The sequence below is a fragment of the Saccopteryx bilineata genome, chromosome 2 (genome assembly GCF_036850765.1).
Source record: "Saccopteryx bilineata isolate mSacBil1 chromosome 2, mSacBil1_pri_phased_curated, whole genome shotgun sequence".
Lineage (NCBI taxonomy): Eukaryota > Metazoa > Chordata > Mammalia > Chiroptera > Emballonuridae > Saccopteryx > Saccopteryx bilineata.
In genome coordinates, this window is record NC_089491.1 from 8,577,431 (window position 1) to 8,596,757 (window position 19,327).

General features: G+C 48.4%; 1 protein-coding gene across 13 annotated transcripts in view; it reads right to left on the minus strand.

Moving 5' to 3' along the window:
* Positions 1-19,327, minus strand: part of RALGPS1 (Ral GEF with PH domain and SH3 binding motif 1) — a 330,788-nt gene that overhangs the window by 34,966 nt on the left and 276,495 nt on the right. For all 13 annotated transcript variants that reach the window (XM_066256190.1, XM_066256189.1, XM_066256181.1 and 10 more), the window contains 3 exons: positions 17,197-17,334; positions 14,628-14,721; positions 8,739-8,806 (listed from right to left, as the gene is read on the minus strand). In XM_066256190.1, coding sequence (XP_066112287.1) covers positions 8,739-8,806; positions 14,628-14,721; positions 17,197-17,334 — 300 coding nt within the window. The remainder of the gene's footprint in view (positions 1-8,738; positions 8,807-14,627; positions 14,722-17,196; positions 17,335-19,327) is intronic.

The window sequence follows — 19,327 nt, forward strand, 5'->3', positions numbered from 1 at the left end:
CCCAGAGTACTCTAGGACCCTCATCTGCATCCTGCTTCTTTCGCTGCTGGATAAGGGCGTGACCATCCAGACCCTCAGGCTTAGCCACTGGCTCTGCCCTTCACCCATGTATGAGACAAGCACCTGCTCCTGTAGAGTAAGGATCTGGGACCCCCACTCTCAGGGTAGGTGTGAGGGTCACTGAGTGAACATGTGCTTAGAAGAGAGTGTGTGCTCAATACATGTTAGCTGTCACCATCACCATCATCATCATCTTTAGGCCTCAGTGTCTGCTGTGAACCAGCGGTATGGTGGTTTGGACACATGTGCACAAATTCTCTGACGCTGCTCCTCCTGAGTGGCCGTGCCTACCCCTCTTCTTGGGCCTGGGCAGGTCTCTGTGACAGCCTTGATCCACAGTGGCAAAAGTGAAGCTATATGACTTCCGAGGTGGGTCAGACATGCTGTGCTGCAACCTCCGCCCTATGTCGAGACATCTGTCTGGGAATCCCTGCCAGGTACGAGTCTGACGACCCTGAGGCTGCCATGTGGCGAGGTAGCCCCGGTCACACGGGAGGCCACGTGTACGTAGTGTTCTGCCCCGACTGCCACCCCACCGAGCGTGTCCAGATGATTCTAGGCTCTGGGCACTGAGCCCCTCTGTCTTCACATCTTTCTAGCTAAGGCCACATATATTGTGGGGCAGAGACAAGCTGTCTGGCTGTGTCCTATCTGATGCCCAGAGTCAAAGCTTGTCATAAAATGGTTTAGTGCCACTAGGTCAGGGGTCGGGAACCTTTTTGACTGAGAGAGCCGTGAACGCCACATATTTTAAAATGTAATTCTGTGAGAGCCATACAATATGTTTAACACTAAATACAAGTAAATGTGTGCATTTTATGTAAGACCAACACTTTGAAAGTACAATAAGTCTCTGAATTCTTGTTAATAACGTGATGCTGTTGCTAACCAATGATGAATAAAGTACTTCTTACCATTAATGCGACTTCTGGTGCTGCATGGTTTTGCTGATGGCTTTGTAATCTGGTTGATATCTGGTGGGGTTAAGCTTCATGCAGGCATTGAGACTTCCATCCGTTAAACGTGATTGTAGGTTGGTCTTAACGTTCTTTAGATGTGAGAAAGACTGCTCACATGCATATGTAGAGCCAAACATTGTCAGTACAGCAATACTCACACACTGCAGTGTGTGGTATGTGACAGAAAGCGCGTTCCAAGTTTTGACAATCAGCTGGTCCACGGGTTGAAGTTTTTTCTTTTCTCCCCACTTGTGTTTGCTCGCCAACTCTGCTTGCTGTCGTGCAAGTCTTTCCAAATCTTCATTCAGTGACTTGAACTTATTCACCCACATGTCTGAGGCCTGCAGGTCAGCAGCTTATAGCTCAAAATCTCTGACGGAGACAACGGGGATGTAACTCAGGTCGGTGCTGTCCACTGCACATTTGTGTGGATGGGTGATTAACTTAAAAAGACAAGTGCGCTCCTGAAATTCTCCAAAGCGCGCTTTGAATGACTGCAGGAGATTAGATGTGAAGCCCGCTAGCTGCTGGAGATCAAGATGTTGAGCAGGGTCACTTGCTGTGCATGCATCTTTAAACTCTCCCAGTTTTTCAAAGTATAGTAAATGACCTGTTTCAATGTCAGCGATGAAGAGTTCCAGCTTGTTTTCAAATGCAAACACTGCTTATTGAAGGGATAAGACTGATTTCCAATGCCTTGCATTTCACATTGAGCTGGTTCAGATGTTCAGTCATGTCCATGAGACAGTAGAACTTCAGGAGCCACTCAGTGTTAGCTAACTCAGGATGCTCAACATTTTTCATTTCAAGAAAAGTCCGTATTTCGCTCAGACAAGCCGGAAACAGCTGAGCACCTTCCCTCTTGACAACCAAATGCACATTGCTGTGCAGAAGCAGACCAGGATAATTATCCAACTTCATCCAGCTGTGTTTTAAACTGGCAATCATTTAAAGCTCGGGTAACAATAAAGTTGACCACCCGAATGACCAGTGACATCACCTCACCAAGCTGCTCGCCACACATCTGAGCACAAAGCGCCTCCTGATGTAGGATGCAGTGAAAACTTAGGATGGGTCTCTTTTCATGTTCATGAAGAAGTGCTATGAATCTTCTGTTTTTCCCTACCCGTGCTATGAATCTTCTGTTTTTCCCTACCATGCATGGAACACCATCAGTACACACCGAAATAAGTTTATCCATCGGTAGATTCTTTTTCTTTAGCGAACTCAGTGAAAGACTTGAATAAAACCTCCCCTCTTTTTGTCTCTCTCATAGGCAAAACAGCAAGACTTTCCTCACGGAGTGTGTCACCGACAGCATACCTTGCAATCACGCTGAACTGGGATAAATGGCTTATGTCTGTTGACTCATCCAAACGAGAGAAAAGAATGGTGCTGCATTTATGTTCTTCACTTGTGTTGCCTCAATTTGATTTGCCATCATGATGGTATGATTGTGAACAGTTCTTGCCAACAGAGGCATGTCTTTTATTTGTTTGATTATCTTGTCTTTATCCGAAAAGTCATCAAAAAGTTCACTGGCAACATCAAGCATGAATGTTTTGGCATACTCCCTATCTGTGAATGGCTTTCCGTTTCTCACAATTGCTAAAGCACCAGTAAAGCTAGCCGAATTCCAGTCACCTTGTTGGGTCCAAACATGGAGTTGCTGCTGACTAGCTTGCACTCTGCACAGTAGCTCTTGACATGCTTTCTTCCTGCTGTCCCCTGCTGGATATTTCAATGCAAATGCAGTATGGCGTGTGTCGAAGTGCTGCTTTATATTTGACTGTTTCATCGATACAATTTTATTATTGCATATTAGACACACTGCAGAACCTGCTCTCTCCACGAAGGCGAATTCCTCTGTCCATTTCTGTTGAAAAGTACGATACTCCTCATTTTTTTTTCTTTTAACCATCTTTTTCGTCAAAAGGGTTTCTACAATTAGCTAGCTGACTACTTGATTAAAAGGAGGAAAGTTTACTTCCTGACCTCACAACGACCTGTATACCTTACGCATTATCCAAAAAAATTTGGTGTTGTCCTGGAGGACAGCTGTGATTGGCTCCAGCGACTCGCAACCATGAACATGAGTGGTAGGAAATAAATGGATTGTAATACATGAGAATGTTTTATATATTTTTTTTATTTTATTTTTTTAAAGATTTTATTTATTGATTTTACAAAGAGAGGAAGGGGTCAGGGGATAGAGTGAGAAATATTAACTCATAGTTGCTCACTTTAGTTGCTTGTTGCTTGCTCGAGTATGTGTCTTTTTTTTTTTTTTTTTTTCATTTTTCTGAAGCTGGAAACAGGGAGAGACAGTCAGACAGACTCCTGCATGCGCCCGACCGGGATCCACCCGGCACGCCCACCAGGGGCGATGCTCTGCCCATCCTGGGCGTCGCCATGTTGCGACCAGAGCCACTCCAGCGCCTGAGGCAGAGGCCACAGAGCCATCCCCCAGCGCCCGGGCCATCTCCGCTCCAATGGAGCCCTGGCTGCGGGAGGGGAAGAGAGAGATAGAGAGGAAAGCGCGGCGGAGGGGTGGAGAAGCAAATGTGCGCTTCTCCTGTGTGCCCTGGCCGGGAATCGAACCCGGGTCCTCCGCATGCTAGGCCGACGCTCTACCGCTGAGCCAACCGGCCAGGGCCAGAGAATGTTTTATATTTTTAACATTATTTTCTTTATTAAAGATCTGTCTGCGAGCCAGATGCAGCCATCAAGAGAGCCACATTTGGCTCGCGAGCCGTAGGTTTGCAATCCCTGCACTAGGTTCTGGGTGGCTGTGATGCGACCACAACCCTGACAAGCTGGGGAGAGGAAGCTGGGCTGAGGCGAGGCCCTGTGGCTCCCCCCAGCTGCCGCATTATGCCCCTCCTTCAGGCTGCAGCACAGCTGACATCTCCGAGGAGAAGTGTGGGCCTGGCACAGTGCTTACAGCTTTTTCAGCACAGCCTCAGCCCGTGAAATAAGCCGGTGTGAAGTAGTTATTCCTGGTCCCGTTTCACTAATAGGAACACTGAGGTTCAGAGGGATTAGCAACCCCACAGCTCAGTGCCAGGGCCGGGCTTTGAACCCAGGTCTGCCTGGCTCCGAGCAGGGCTTATACCCAGTAGGCAACAGAACATGGAAGACAAAACAGTGTATAGGAGAGCAATCGCGAGGCATGCGTGCAGAGACCTGAGGCGCAGGCCCAGCCTGTCCACGGACTCACACTGCTGCCAAGGGCCCTCAGAGGGACTGTCAGTCGGCGTAGCCACATGGGGGTGGGGCCCAACAAAATCTGGAAATGTCTTTACCAGTTCCAAGGCACACACAAACATGACTTGTCCTCTCTGGGGGTCAACGTTCTTTATGATTTTTGCTCTCCAGGAAAATATTAGTTCATTAATTTAAACTAAACATTACATACGGGGGGAAAGTGAAAACGTGGCATTCCTGGCCTTTTTTTCTCCACAGACCAGAAACTGAGAAGGTTTCTCCATTTCCTTTCTCACAGTCCATCCACTTGTCAGTACAGAACTGCCGGCACAGCCATGCCCACGCCCCAGGGGTGCCCAGTGGGGCACAGCTCTCTCTGGGGTGCAGGGGCCACTGCAGAGACAGAGGGCACAGCCTCAGCCGGGACCACTCTGACAGTAACCGAGGCTGCAGAGGTAACCAAGATTAGGGCTGCTCCCCACACCAGAGTCTGTGTCAACTATACCCCAGGAAGGCCAGCTAGTTAGAGAAGTGGGTGCAGCCATCAAGAGGGGTCAGGGAGCTCACACTGGCTACTTGCTGGCTCCTCAACATACCACACCTTGCTCCCTCGTGGCTTTGCTGCCTGTCTCCCCCACTAACAGGTCAGCTCCATGAGGGCAGATCTCTATCTTGTTCCTGAGTACATAACCCACAGCAGGTGCCTGGTTTACAGGAGGCTCCCGGCACGGAAGTCTTGTGCAAAGGAACAAATGAATGCATCCTGCGGCCTTTCCTTGGCAGGTGTGCGGGTGCCTGACTGCTGGCTAGAGCACCCAGAACAGTAGCTGCAACCCCTCCAGAGGAGCTAAGGGAGGTTGCGTTCCTGCCATTCCCGGGGCTGTGAGAGGCACATTCCTGTCGCTGGGTCTGGTCGGGCTCCTGCCACGAAGCCCAGTTTAACTGCCAGACCTGGGAAGGGCTCTGGAGCTCCACTCCGGCCCCGCCCTCCACGGGACCCTGCTGTCCCAGGGTTGCAGAGGCACCACCTCTGTCACTGAGGCTGTGTGTGCGAAGTCAGGACCATTGAGTGAGTCTGATGCTTTCCAGATACTCCTGAGCCCTCTGGTAATCAGTGAAAACCTTAACATCCCACTTGCTTCTTGGGCTGTAGCCAGGGATTTGGAAAATCGGTGAAAAACACCCATGTGAGCCAGGCTTGCTCCAGTGTGTGAAAAGTGCTGGTGTCAGCACTTCTCCAGGAGGGAGTGCTGAGTCAGCCTCGGCTGGGAGTGGGCTGGGGAACCAGGTGCCCAGAGGGCGCACAGGGGCTCAGCTGAGCCTGAAGGAATAAGGGCAGAAGACCAGCTATTTAGCCAGTGCCCCTGTGGCTGGGCTCTGGGAACTCCAGACGGGACCCTCCCCTTGGAGGCTCAGGCTGAGGGGTAGGCAGATCTGGGACAAACAAGTACAGACAACTGACGCGCACAGACAGAAGTGCTACAGCGAGGAGCAGGACGCGGTGAGGGGACACAGGGCCGGAACTGGGAAGGCCAGCCTGTGAACAGTCTGGGCTATGCAGGCGGGAGGGCCTTTGTCCCAACCCCTCCGCCAGGCCACTAGAGGATGAAAGCAGCCGTGGACAGCAGCTCACGGACCAGTATGGCTGTGTCCGGTCCAAATAGGGGTGGAGGGTTTGGCCCTCAGCCTGCTGACACCTGGTGTGATGGGGGCTGCCCTGGTTAGGAGGAGTGGGACAGGGTGGGAGCGAGGGCTTCCCCGAGGTGCAGTGCGAGGGCGGGGTCACACTGCCACAATGGTTACAGTGCTCATACTGATGGCACACCTAGTGAGTGCGTCTGTGTCAGGCTCAGCGCTCAGGGTCTGCTCAAGTGATCCCAGTAATTTCCACAACACCCCGTGAGGGAGGTTCTAGTGTGCCCACTGTACAGATGGAGAAACTGAGCCATGGTGGGTGCTGGATGTTAACTTGCTGGGCTCAGGTTTCACATGGACAGGGGAGCCAGGTGGAGGTGATGGTCGATGGGGTGGAAGGGGAGTCTAGATGACCTTGGGGAGGCCAGGCCAGGGGTGGGTCCTGCCTCAGGGCACTGGTTTCCACCCTAGGCAAGGGTCAAAGGTAAACGCAGCCCCTCCTTTCCGGCCCCAGAGCTTGATGAGTGGCCCCGGGCTATGAGGTGCCCAATTAGCAGGGTTAATTTTAAGCTTGGTTTACAGCCCTGCGGTGAGGAGGAGGAGCTGGTGGCGCTGACTTGGGCCGGAGCAGGAAGGAGCACTGGTGTGACCCCTCCAGCACCGTCAGGGGGGCAGAAAGGAAGAGTGGCCATAGTGTCTTCTTGGACACTGTATCGAAGAAGGCCAGAGGCATGGCTTCTCCGGCTAGGGCACGTTAACTCCATGAGGCTGCAGAGGCCTCATGGTCACATTTCGAAGGGCAGAATACTGCCATATGTGAGCCCACTCTTGGCCGGAGTTCTGGCATTATGTGCTGAAGTAGTCTGGAATGGTTAGTGTTTCCCACTGTTCATTCCGGGCCCTAAACAACTGCTGTGGAATCCTGCTGCTATTTCTGACATCCCTCTGATGGGTCCCTGTCCCTGTCCCCCCATAGGTCAGGGGCAGGTGACTGAGAACCTGGAAGGAATACTGTGGACCGAGAGGGAAGGCGTGTAGAGCGGGGATGGACCGTGGACCAAGAGGGAAGGCGTGTAGAGCAGGGCGGACCACGGATCGAGAGGGAAGGCGTGTAGAGCGGGGATGGACCACGGACCGAGAGGGAAGGCGTGTAGAGCAGGGCGGACCACGGACCGAGAGGGAAGGCGTGTAGAGCAGGGCGGACCGCGGACCGAGAGGGAAGGCGTGTAGAGCAGGGTGGACCGCGGACCGAGAGGGAAGGCGTGTAGAGTGGGGATGGACCACGGACCGAGAGGGAAGGCGTGTAGAGTGGGGATGGACCGCGGACCGAGAGGGAAGGCGTGTAGAGCGGGGATGGACCATGGACCGAGAGGGAAGGCGTGTAGAGCAGGGACAGACAGCAGAAACAGATACAGCACCAGCTCTAGAGCCTTAACTTATGGTCACCTTTGCTGGTGGGTCAGTGGATACGTGTGGACTCAATGTTGGGCTCATGGGGCCCTGTGAAAAATAAGCCAGGGCCAGAAGTCTGTCCCATGAGGTGTGGACAGCAGCACCTCCCAAGGCTCTGAGGATCAACCAGTGTCTTCCTCTGCTAAATCACTATGGGGCCCCCCAGGGGTGCGAGGGTGGGGTCCAGCCTCAGGATGGAGCCAGGAGAGGCTGGAAAAGGGGAGGGGCACGTAGAAAACCCTGGGAGTCAGGGCAGAGGCCTCACTTGCTGGGGGTCATGAGAGGCTGAAACACTGCCTCTTGCTGCCTCTAGGGCCCGTGCCCAGCAGATAGCACTGCCGCACCAGCCTGTCTCCTGACGGTGGAGAATGGCTTGAGCACGTCGACAGGCTGCGGGTCCCAGAACACTGGGCAGCAGCTTACAGCAGCCACCTCCGCCCCAACAGTCACTGCATGTCAGACTACAGCAAGTGCCTTCCAAATATCATTCCCGTTTTGACCTTCCAACAACCGCAGGATAGAGATTTCGTTATCTTCATTTTACAGGTAAGGAAACTGAGGCTGACAGGGTGGAGTTGCTAATCCAAGACTGCAGTGGTCTAGAGACTAGGCTGGTGTAACCAGGTTGAAGTGACCCAGGCTCAAATCGGAAGGAGGAAGCAGAGTTGGCCCCCGACCCCAATATGGTCCCTCCCCTGGCAGCTGCAGAGATTAGCCCGTCACGGAGTGTGGGCTGGATACTGATGAAAGAAAACCATCAGTGATAATGATGAAGCACTTTCACAATCTGCCCATATGGGCGAGCGCTTTATAGGTGCGAACTTGCCCAGGCATCACAACAACCCTGCAAGGTGCCTGCTGGGATTACCTCACTTTGTAGTTAAGGCCACTGAAGATCAGAGACATTCATAACAAAGCTAGGAAAACAGCACAGCTCAGTTGACTTCAAAGCCTGGGGCACTAGGGGACACTGTGTGTGCCCTAAATATGTGAGTAGAACTGATGCTCCAGAGAGGCGAGCATCTGTCTGGGGGCATCAGATACCTAGGCATCCTGTGTGGCCCTCCAGGGCATGTCAACTCCAGGGCAGTCGGTCTGACCATAAGGGTCCAGGTGACCTGGAGAAGATCCTTGGGTTTTTGCTATCTGCCCTGTGCATGTTCCCAACTTGAGGTTCTGATCTTGCCCCTCTTGGGGGTTTTAGGTTCCAGGCTCTTCCAGGGAGCTCCAGCCCAGAGGTGGCCCTCAGGGGTTCCATGTGATTAGGACCTGGGCAGGTTGGTGTGGGAGGGCTGTGAGCAGGGACAGCTGAATCTGCCAACCTGCAAACTGAACTGTAACCTTTGGCCCCAGTCAGGACTTACCCTGGCAGCCATACTTGTACTATAAGCGGTATGCCCGCCCTCAATGGTGTGACTAGAATACCTGCAAGATCTTCCTTGGAAGAGACGAGTCTTGGAGAGCTGCTTCCTGGTTCAATTCTGAGTGACAGTCTGAAAACAAAGATTTTTCACAAGGTCAGATAGGCTCTGGGGCAACTGAGAATCTGCATGTTTATAATCAGGACCCTAGACTGTTGTTAGGGATGATTATGGTCACGAACCCAAGAACAGTTTAAGGTCTGCTCCGGATCAAAGCCACTTCCTTCTGAGTCTCCAATGGGTTTCCATGACCAAGAAATAATGGTTAAGGATGACACAGCAAAAAGAGTAGTCGTGGCCCATCATAAGCTGGGCATCAATGTGTTCATTCTCAAGATAATGCTATGAACTAGGCAGGCATGTTATCCCATCTAATAGATGAGGAAGCTGGGGAGTAATGAGCTGAAAGAGCTCCCCAAATTCACAGGGCAGCAAGTGGTAGAGCCTGGGACCAAACCCAGGACCTGACCCCAAACTGGGGTGTTTAACCATCACATGGCACTTCCTCCCAGTTGCCCCAAGAAATGCAGGAGGCAATGAGTACATGATGAAGATTGGTACCTCAGTATTATTATTATTATTTTAAAGCATTAATTAAGAACTTCTGAGTGACAATGACAGATTGAAACCAGATGCTAGACTCTCCCTCTTCCAACAAAACCAACAAACAATTATGGAAGCCTAGGAGTAAACATACTCACCAGGTGCTACTCAGCAAGGAAAGGGAAAGGAGCTAAAGCCATGACCTCAGAAGCTTGCACCCAAGGAGAGAAAAAGAGGATGGTGAAGTCTGACCAAGGGTTGTAACATGGCACGGCTCCTGCCCTGCCCTCTGAGACTCCTCAGTAGGGCTGAGTGAGGTCCTCATCTATCCCTCCTCTGAACGGCTCCAGACGCTGGGAGAAACAGACAGGATGGTGGAGTGCATGGTGGATACTGGGATGGAAAGGAAGACTCCATTGTGGGGGGCAGGTATTTCACGCTTGAGGGGATCCCTTTCTGGAGTGGGAAATGACCATCAATAGGGTAGAGGAAACCCTGACATCGGTCGTTAAGTAGAGCCCCCATACCTAAAACAGACTGCTTGCTCCCTTGCCCATGGAGTCTGGGTCCTGCGTCCCCCCAGGCACCAGGAGAGGGAAAGCCTGAGAACCCATGGACCTCCCTGCACAGCAGATGAACCAACTCATCTCACACACATGGGGGCAGGGTCAGATGTTTCTCCCTCCATCACAGCCATGGAATATCCAGATGGAGCTCTCAAGTGTGAGCAAGATGCAAAGGAATGGCCTGGCAACTTAGCAAACATCCTCTCACAGAAAAAGGAGAGAGAAAGAAGAGCAAATTGCACAGCCAGGGGCAGCTGCCAGGAGCACAGGGAAATCCCCCCCAAGTGCTTGGAGCAGTAGAACAACTCATGCAGAACACGGGTTTAATAAAACAAGGCCCGAAAACTGAGATGATAATACAGACAAGTAAGATAAAAAGAATATGAATAAACACTTCTCCAAAGAGGATATGCAGATGGCCAATAAGCATATGAAAAAAATGCTCAACATCACTAATCATTAGAGAAATGCAAATTAAAACCACAATGAGATATCACCTCACACCGGTTAGAATGGCACTCATCAACAAAACAACACAGCATAAGTGCTGGCGAGGATGTGGAGAAAAGGGAACCCTCCTGCACTGCTGGTGGGAATGCAGACTGGTGCAGCCACTGTGGAAAACAGTATGGAGATTCCTTAAGAAATTGAAAATCGAACTGCCTTTTGACCCAGCTATCCCACTTTTAGGAATATACCCCAAGAACACCATAGAACTGTTCCAGAAGGAGAAAGGCACCCCCATGTTTATGGCAGCATTGTTCACAATAGCGAAGATCTGGAAACAGCTCAAGTGTCCATCGGACGACGAGTGGATTAAAAAGCTTTGGTTCATATATACTATGGAATACTACTCAGCCATAGAAATGATGACATCGGATCATTTACAATAACATGGATGGACCTTGATAACATTATACGAGTGAAATAAGTAAATCAGAAAAAACTAAGAACTATATGAACCCATACATAGGTGGGACATAAAAATAAGACTCAGAGACATGGACAAGAGTGTGGGGGTTACGGGGTAGGGGGAAGAGAAGGAGGGGGTTGGGGGAGGGGAGGGGCACAAAGTAAACCAGTTAGAAGGTGACGGAAGACAATTTGACTTTGGGTAAGGGGTATGCAGCATAATCAAATGTCAAAACAATCTGGAGATGTCTTCTCTCAACATATGTACCCTGATTTATCAATGTCACTGCATTAAAATTAATAAAAATAAGATTTAAAAAAAGGGGGGGGGGACTACAGGCCCAGGGGAACAAACCAAGACTGACTGAGTACCTAAGCAGAAACCGAGTGACTATAATGACAAAGCCATTAGAAAGAAGCTACTGGACATAGAAGGCAGAGAGCGTCCAATGTGTGAATTCCTAGAATCCCTGAAAGAGAAAAGCCAAGAAACGGCACAGAAGAGGGAATCAAAGATATAAACCAAAAGAACACTTCTGAAATAAAGAAAGAGCACAACATGTTCCAGGGAAATTTGATACAAAACCCTCTACTCTAAGCATTCCCCCAGTTAAGCTTTTGAACTTTAAGGAATTCTTCACCCACCAGGCAGACAAAACAAGACACTTAACAAGAGGAAAACACTGGACTGGCTTGAGGCTTCTCTACAGCAACATACAAGGCCAGGAGGCAACGGAGCAGGGTCCGCGCATCCTGGGGACAGAAGGATGCGAAGGGGCGCAGCCCATGGGACAAGTCAGAAGCAGACGTGTTCGTGAAGGAAATCAGAGTATGGACTCTTGAAAACCTGATGATTTAAAATAAACACCCAGGGATGGAGAAGCTGTGGAGAAACAGTAGGTGGTAAGAACCGAGTTTAAAAACACTGAGGTGTAGGAATTGTGATTCCTGAACATGGTATGTATGTTACAGACTTGGACGATAGTGATAATAACACAACGAACAAAAACTGGAAAGATGGTGAAGAGGAGGTGATGGAAGGGGAGGGTGCCAACGTTCTTGTCTTCCATAGCTGAATGAACTGAGCTGTGCACAGTGGGATCCAGTTACAATAAAACTGACAGCCTCAGCCCTCTTCACATCTCCCTGACCTCCTCCTCTATTAATCCTAGATGGCTCTTCTAGGAAACAGTATCTCTCGTGGTGGAGAAATATTTATTTCAAGAGTAGCAATTCCTTATGTTTTATTTCAGTTCCCTTTTCTGGTTAAATTAAAATGTAAAAGTTAATACTTTTAATTAAAAATAGCAAGTGTAGCCTGGCCTGTGGTGGTGCAGTGGATAAAGCATCGACCTAGAATGCTGAGGTCGCTGGTTCAAAACCCTGGGCTTGCCCGGTCAAGGCACATATGAGAGTTGATGCTTCCTGCTCCTCCCCCTCTTCTCTCTCTCTCTCTCATCTCTAAGATGAATAAATAAATAAATAAATAAATTAAAAAAAAAAATAGCAAGTGTAGCAATATTCAACTTTAATTGATTTTAACCTTGCATCTAACCACCTTTCTCTATGTAGATCTATGCACTTTCTATGCATAGAAGAAGGCTGTCCAAAATTATATTCACTTAACGCTAGCAGATATTTGGGTAATGTTTAAAAAAAAAATAAAACCGACTAAAGGCTGAGGAAGACAAAGCACTGGGTAGGCCTGTGGCACAGGATCTCCAAAGCAGAGGGGCAGGGTGCAGAACTGCAGCGAAGGCCCGAGCTAAGCAGCCGTGTCCCTCGGGGTGGAAGCAAGTCTCAGTTGGGCTGCGGAGTGTGGGCTCCTCAGGCGTGATCCGCAGCCCTGCGCCTCTGCATGCGGAGCCAGAGAAGAAGCCCACTCCTGGGAAGGGACACCCTCAGTGGTCTGGGTCCAGGGCTGAGGTGCCGCTGCCTCCCTGGGTTTGTCCGCTTCAACAACAAAAGGCTGACTGTTGTTTAGCATCAAATGCTGGGGGTGCTCAAACTCCTTCAGAAGGGATGGAGGAATTACTCACAATCTGCGGCTTGTCCAAGGATTATCTCATGGTCAGAAGTATTTATAGATCAGTTTGCTCCTTAAGGGATATTAGTGTTGTCTCTTTAATTGTGCTACTGGTACAGGAATGGAAAATATTACCCCTGAACCTAAGTGGGAATAATTTCACACTCTGGGGTACATTTTTAAGCACAGCAAATGCTTTGTAAGAGCCCAATTTGTGGCAAACATAATTTTAACAATGATCTCTGGGTTTCATCTTGTTGTTACTATTATGTAATAGATCAAAGTTTCATATTATATTATATTTTAACAAAATACTACGCAATAACAACTAATGATATTATGTCTTGTTCCTAAAGTTATAACTAATCATTAGAACCACCTACGGAGCTTTGAAACACTACAAATTTCCAGGCTCCATCCAGATGTCTGGGTGGTTAGAAGCCTTCCCAGGTGATTGATTTCCAGCCAGGGCTAAGGAGCTTTAATGTAGAGCTGGCAGAGCCGAGCTGTTTGAACTGTCATTCCTAAGGTCCTACAGAGTGAATCATGGGTAACCTGAGGATGTCTCCAGTGACCACCGTTCTCCTCAGATTTTCAGTGACTAAGATGAAGAGTAATCAAGCTTCTAACCTGACCTATCGTGGCGCAGTGGATAAAGCATCAACCTAGAACACTGAGGTCGCTGGTTTGAAACCCCAGGCTTGCCTGGTCAAGGCACATATGGGAGTTGATGCTTCCTGTTTCTCCCCCCTTCTCTGTCTCTCCCTTTCCCCTCTCAAAAATGAATAAAAGTAAAATCTTTTTTTAAAAAAAATCAAGCTTCCAAAATGGGAAGAGATTTAAAGAAATATATTGGTAACAGGATTCAAAGGAATCGTGGTATACCAGAAGCAATGAATAAGATGAGATTTAAAAGAATACATGCAGGCCCCTGCCAGGTAGCTCAGTTGGTTAGTGTCATCCTGATACACCGAGGTTGTGGGTTCGATTTCCGGTCAGGGCACATACAAGAATCAACCAATGAATGCATGAAAAAGTAGAACGACAAATAAACATGTTTCTCTCTCTCTGTCTCTCTTCCCCCTCCCCCCTTCCTCTGTCTCTCTAAAATCAATCAATAAATTTAAAAAATGTTTTAAAGGAATACATGTAAAGTTGACATTTAAGTAGTAGTCAATTTCAAGATGGTTGAGACTTGCCTCGATAGATCAGGTTGTAGGAAAAATACTGAGGCTTGTGGTTGACATCAAGGTCAAAATGAGTTAAGAGGGTGTCCAATCAATATGGCAGAGTTGATAGGGAAAATCCTGTCTCCCTCTAAACACACAGAAATGCTGGATAAATTCCCAGGTGCCACAAATAAAAAACAAACCAAAAGCCAGTGCAGGGTGAGTGGAAGATGAGACCAAGGCCCCACAGGGGTCTTCATGGGAGCTGGGTCTGCTCCGTAAGGGCTGCATGTGATGAAGATAAGGCCTCAGCCAGGGACAGTCAGCAAGTATTCTGCAGAAAGCTGGGACCACAAGGAGCTGTCTCGTCTGTGAAACAGACTGCTAGCGAACTGTTTGCCAGTCTGGAGACACGGCTAGAAAGTTGCCCTTCCACCCTGCACTATGGGTCACTCGTGAGGCCTGGAGCTCCCAGACTGTACCTCGTATAGCTGTGGAGTCCAAATTCACAATAGCCGTGCGACCAGGAGAGCCGAGCTGAGAAGTTCACAAAACCTTCCTTAGAACGAGGGGGCGTGTGGGCCTGGGGCAGACAGCACCGCTGTGGGCTCAGCGGGTCAGAGGTCACCTCTGTGCAAGTGCTGTGCGTGCGGGGCCAGGAGAGACTGGGCACTCACTTGTAGTTGTCGTCTTCCACGAACTTCTGAAGCTCCTCGATGTAGCGCACGGACTTCAGGTACTTCTGCACGTGGGGCAGGGTGGTGAGGTGATCTGCAGAATGCAGACAAAGCCAGAGGCTTCAGTCTTTCCCCATCTTCAGGTCCCAAGTGAGAAGTGCGGGAACCACTGATTTTGGCATTAGGTTCTCCTTCAGTATTGGGACATATATTCAGTCTTTTAAAAGTTGCTGATAGTCCCTTGGGCCAGGCCCTGTGCTGGGCACTGGGCACCGAGGGGTCATCCTGCTTGAGTGCTGCCCCCCTGAAGTGCCCCCAGATGGCTGACACCATACGCTGAGGCCAGTACAGTTATTTGGCTAGGGAATGATGGGCCTTTGGGGAAAGTTGGCCTCTAGAACAGACCGGAGCCTGGTATCTGTGTCCTACAAAATGGTCTTCCCCAGGGTAATCTGGCAAGCCTCCATGCCTGCTCACCTGTTCAACAAGAAGTCAAGAACGAATGAAAAAACCTCATCCAGCCTAGTGTGGAGGCCCAGCCCACATTCTCCTGGCTCAGCTGGAGAGTCTGGCCCACAGGCCAGAGCTGCTGAGTCCTGGGAAGACAGGCACGGGCCTAGGTGCCTGAGAACCCGCTCTGTGCCCGGCTCTGTGCCAGGAGATTCCTAGGAACCTCCCCCCTGCTGTAACCACCACACCCCTCATTTGGGGGACATAATATGTCCATTTTACAGAGGAAGAAGCCATGGCAGCTTGCAAAGCTCATGTCACTGAGAGATGGCAGAGCTGGGTGTTGACCTCAGGTCACTTGCCACACTGCACTGTCTCTATTGCCTGCAGTGACTGACGTCAGCGGCTCTCCACAGACCTTCATGGTCACTGCACTCCTGAGGGGGCCAAAACCCCACTAAGATCCTCTCTGCTGTTCCCACAGGGTGGAACAGAACAAGCTAAGGGGACAGGTGCAGGCAGTGGAGGAGTTGGGAAGAACAGAAAAAGGGTGGGGAAGGGCCCTTGCTTTCTGGGGAGGTTCGTCCAGGGAAAGTGAGGAGCACCTGATGGATCTGCCCCTTAACTGAGATTCTGAGCAGGTCATCATGTTCCTCTAGGGCCTCAGCGTTCCGTTTCTGCAAAGGGGATGACACCTGCTTCCTGAAGCTGATGATCGGAAGATGCAGGTACAGGGAACCGTACTAAGTGTGAGCGTTTGCTGAGCTCTAATGGAATGTCGGACATGCTAAACCCTCCAGACATATCACGTCCCTGTATTTACTGATGAAAAACCTAAGACTTAGAGACGAGAAGGTGACTTTTCAAGAGGCAGAGCTGAGATTTGAACCCTAGTCTGTCTGACCCCAAAGCCTCTGTCTGTAATCGCTTTGCTGGCCAATGGGATAGTGAGTGCTGATGCACTTGTCAGGGGGTGAGGACAGCACTGGGACACAGTCCCCTCGCTGCTCCTCTGGTCAGAGGAGAGCTGGCGTGGAACTACTGACACCTCACCCCACCCCCTGTGGGGGCCCTTATGAGTGGGCCTTTTGCCTCCGTGAGCTCACCCTGCAGAAAGCCCACCCTGGCTTCCCAGGGGGCCTCCTCAAGTGGAGGCTGCTGGCCTTCTTACCCCCCGTATCCTGTATGTTTGCTCATACCCTGTGTAGGGTTGGTTTCTGCTTGTCCTCCTTTGCGGTTTCTAGACGTTTACTCCTCTGGCCTTTGTGAAAACCCTGCTTCATGGAGGTGCATTCCTGCAACCCTACTACCCATTCTCCTCTTCATTGCTGATGTCTCTCAACTGGCCCGTGGTCATTCACACCAGTTCCTGGAGGATCCAGGCACCTGGCTCACAGCTGACCTACACACCCCAAAGTCCACCATCTTTTTGGGTGAAATTAATGCCCACATGAACAGCCCATCCAGTGTCCTGACTTCTCAGTTCCTTTTCCCATCTCTAACCACCATCTCCTCCATCTCTTCCAGACCTCCACCATCACGGTAACACTTTGGTTCTGGTCATGTGTGGCCCAGTCTGGTTCACTGTCTACCATGTCATTTCCCTTTTCCTTCTAGGCCCACAGCCAGATTCCATTTCCTAGCCTTCCTCAGCAGAAGAAATGAGTGCCACATGCAAGTCTGGCCGATAGAACCCACTTTTACATAATTCTTTCTACTTCTGTATTATGCTGTAGAGTTTAGAGGAGGACCCTGAGGCCAGGAAACACAGCAGAGCTGCAAGATGGAGGAGCCATAGTCCCTGCGTCTGCCTGCAGGACATCTGCCCAGGAGCTGCCCACAAAGCTCATGAATAAATAGCTTGGCAGCCAGACAGACCAGGGCTCCGCCACTCACTAAACATGTGATCTTAGACAAGTGACTAATCGGTTTCAGTCTCAGTTTCCTCATCTGTAGGACAAAGATGGTAACATCTAGTTTGCTCAGTCTGAAGATCAAACGTGTGTTACAAAATCTAACATATGTTTGATGCTCAAGATAGAGCTCTCTCACTGGTAAAGTACTAGACTCAACTTCACTGATGTAACATTTCACAATTCCAACAATCAGGAGTACTAACCGTAGCTGCAAGAAACTTGTAAATCAGCGATTATTCGGAGAATATTGTTCATCTGATTGGATCTTTGTTCGTTTTCCATTATGCTGCCTGAGGCAGGGTATGCAGAATCGATGTAGATTAAATCCAGAAGATAGATCCCTAAAAGTAAAGAAGATATTTAATGATGGAGGTGTTCACCATTAATCAGACAAAATAGCACAAAACAGAACTGCTCTGCTAGAAGATATAAAGGGAAACTATGGGAAACTGAGATACAATTTGGACTTCAATTCCAATCCTGACAACTAATTTTTCACATAGATTGTTCAACTGTAATTTAAACATTTGAGTGACATCCAAAATGGGCACTGGCAAGATTTTTGCATTTTTGATTCATACATTCTCCAGCAACAAAGATTCTTTTTCTTTGTAACCCAACTGGAAAATAATAAGACACGAGAGAAATGAATGAATACTTATGTTTTTCATAAACCGATGAACTTTAATAGGTCTAAGGTAACATATCCCAGACAACACTATTTGGAATGAATTTAGTTTTTCATTTATTCACTTAGCTGTATGTCTATCTGTCTATCTGTACATACACACACATACATACACATATGTCAAAATCATAAATTAACTAAGGGACAAGAAAAGAGATATAAAAAGCAACAGTCCTTGGTATAAAAAGCTAAGGTAAAATAGAATTCTCCTGAGGGTGCTTAATAAGAAAATAACATGTGATAAGAAAACATAGCTATGACAGGCCTGTGTCGAGCCTCAGCATGGCCCTGTAGTATCATTTCAGGGGGATTTAGAACAAGCCACCTGGCCAAGGATGGGAGTGAAGGACTGGTTACACAGCATGATCCATGACACAGCCCTCAGCTGACTAGCTTGCCACAAGGCTGTACTTCAGACTCCCTGGGGATGTGCATGGACAATAGGACACGTCCCTCCAGCAGCCTTCCACAAGGACTGCCACAGTGCCCATAACGTTGGTGGGGCTGAGCAGGAGGAGCAATGTAAAGCAGAACACAAGGCAGAAAACACTGAACAAGGTAAAAAGGGATGACTGATATTAATAAAAAGCACAGTTGATTGAGAAGATCAATAATTACAAATGTCTATGCACAAAGCAACAATGCATCAAAAGATACAAAGCAAAAAATTGCCAGAAATAAAAAGTGAATTCAACAAAGACATAACCATACAAGAAGCCTTTGGCATGTCTCTTCCAGAATTTGTGTGTATGTATGTACAAAAATATTCACACACATGCATATACAGATATATGTATGTGTGCATATATAAATATAGTATTTGAGTAACAAAATTAATAAGCTTGGTGTTATATAAATGAAATTGAATTCTTCTTAAATACCCATGGAATGGTTATAAAAATTGATTATATACTAGACTGTAAAGAAAAATTATAGTAAGTTTCAAAAAGTAAACATATTATCCATATTCTTTGACTTACATTACATCTAAGATTTAACAATAAATATAGAAAAAAGTCTAACCATTTCAAAAAAGAAAACATACACACACGTACAAACTCACAAGCAATTCTCATGTCAAAGAAAAAACAAAAAATCTAAACTAAAACGTTTGTTTAAAGACATGACAGTAAGAACGCTACGTATCAAAAGTATGGGATCAGACTAAAGTGGTCATCAGAGGAACATTTATAGTCTTAAAAGCTTACTGTTAAACTAAGAATTATGACAAATGTAAATAATCAGTTACTTAAAAGCTGTAGACTTTTGCATGGATAAATGAACACTGTACTGACTCACACGTTCATTGTGTTATTCATCCTTACAACAACCCGCTTTACAAAGGAGTGTGTGTGACCAGCCCCAGCTCACACAGCTGGTAAATGATGGCGATGGGAGTCGAACCAAGCCTGCCTCCCCAGAGTACACCCTGCCATCACAGTAAGACTGCTGCTGCTGGATACCATGAGTCATTCATCTGATTTTAAAATAGCTACACATTGTTACGGGAAACCTTTAAATCACAGAAACACATGCTGGGACTTCTCATAGGAACCATTTCCACTTCCATTCTTTTTAGTGGCATCATATTTCCAAAATTTTAATAATTTGAAATAATTTCCTCTGTATAAAAGCTCCAAGTTCGT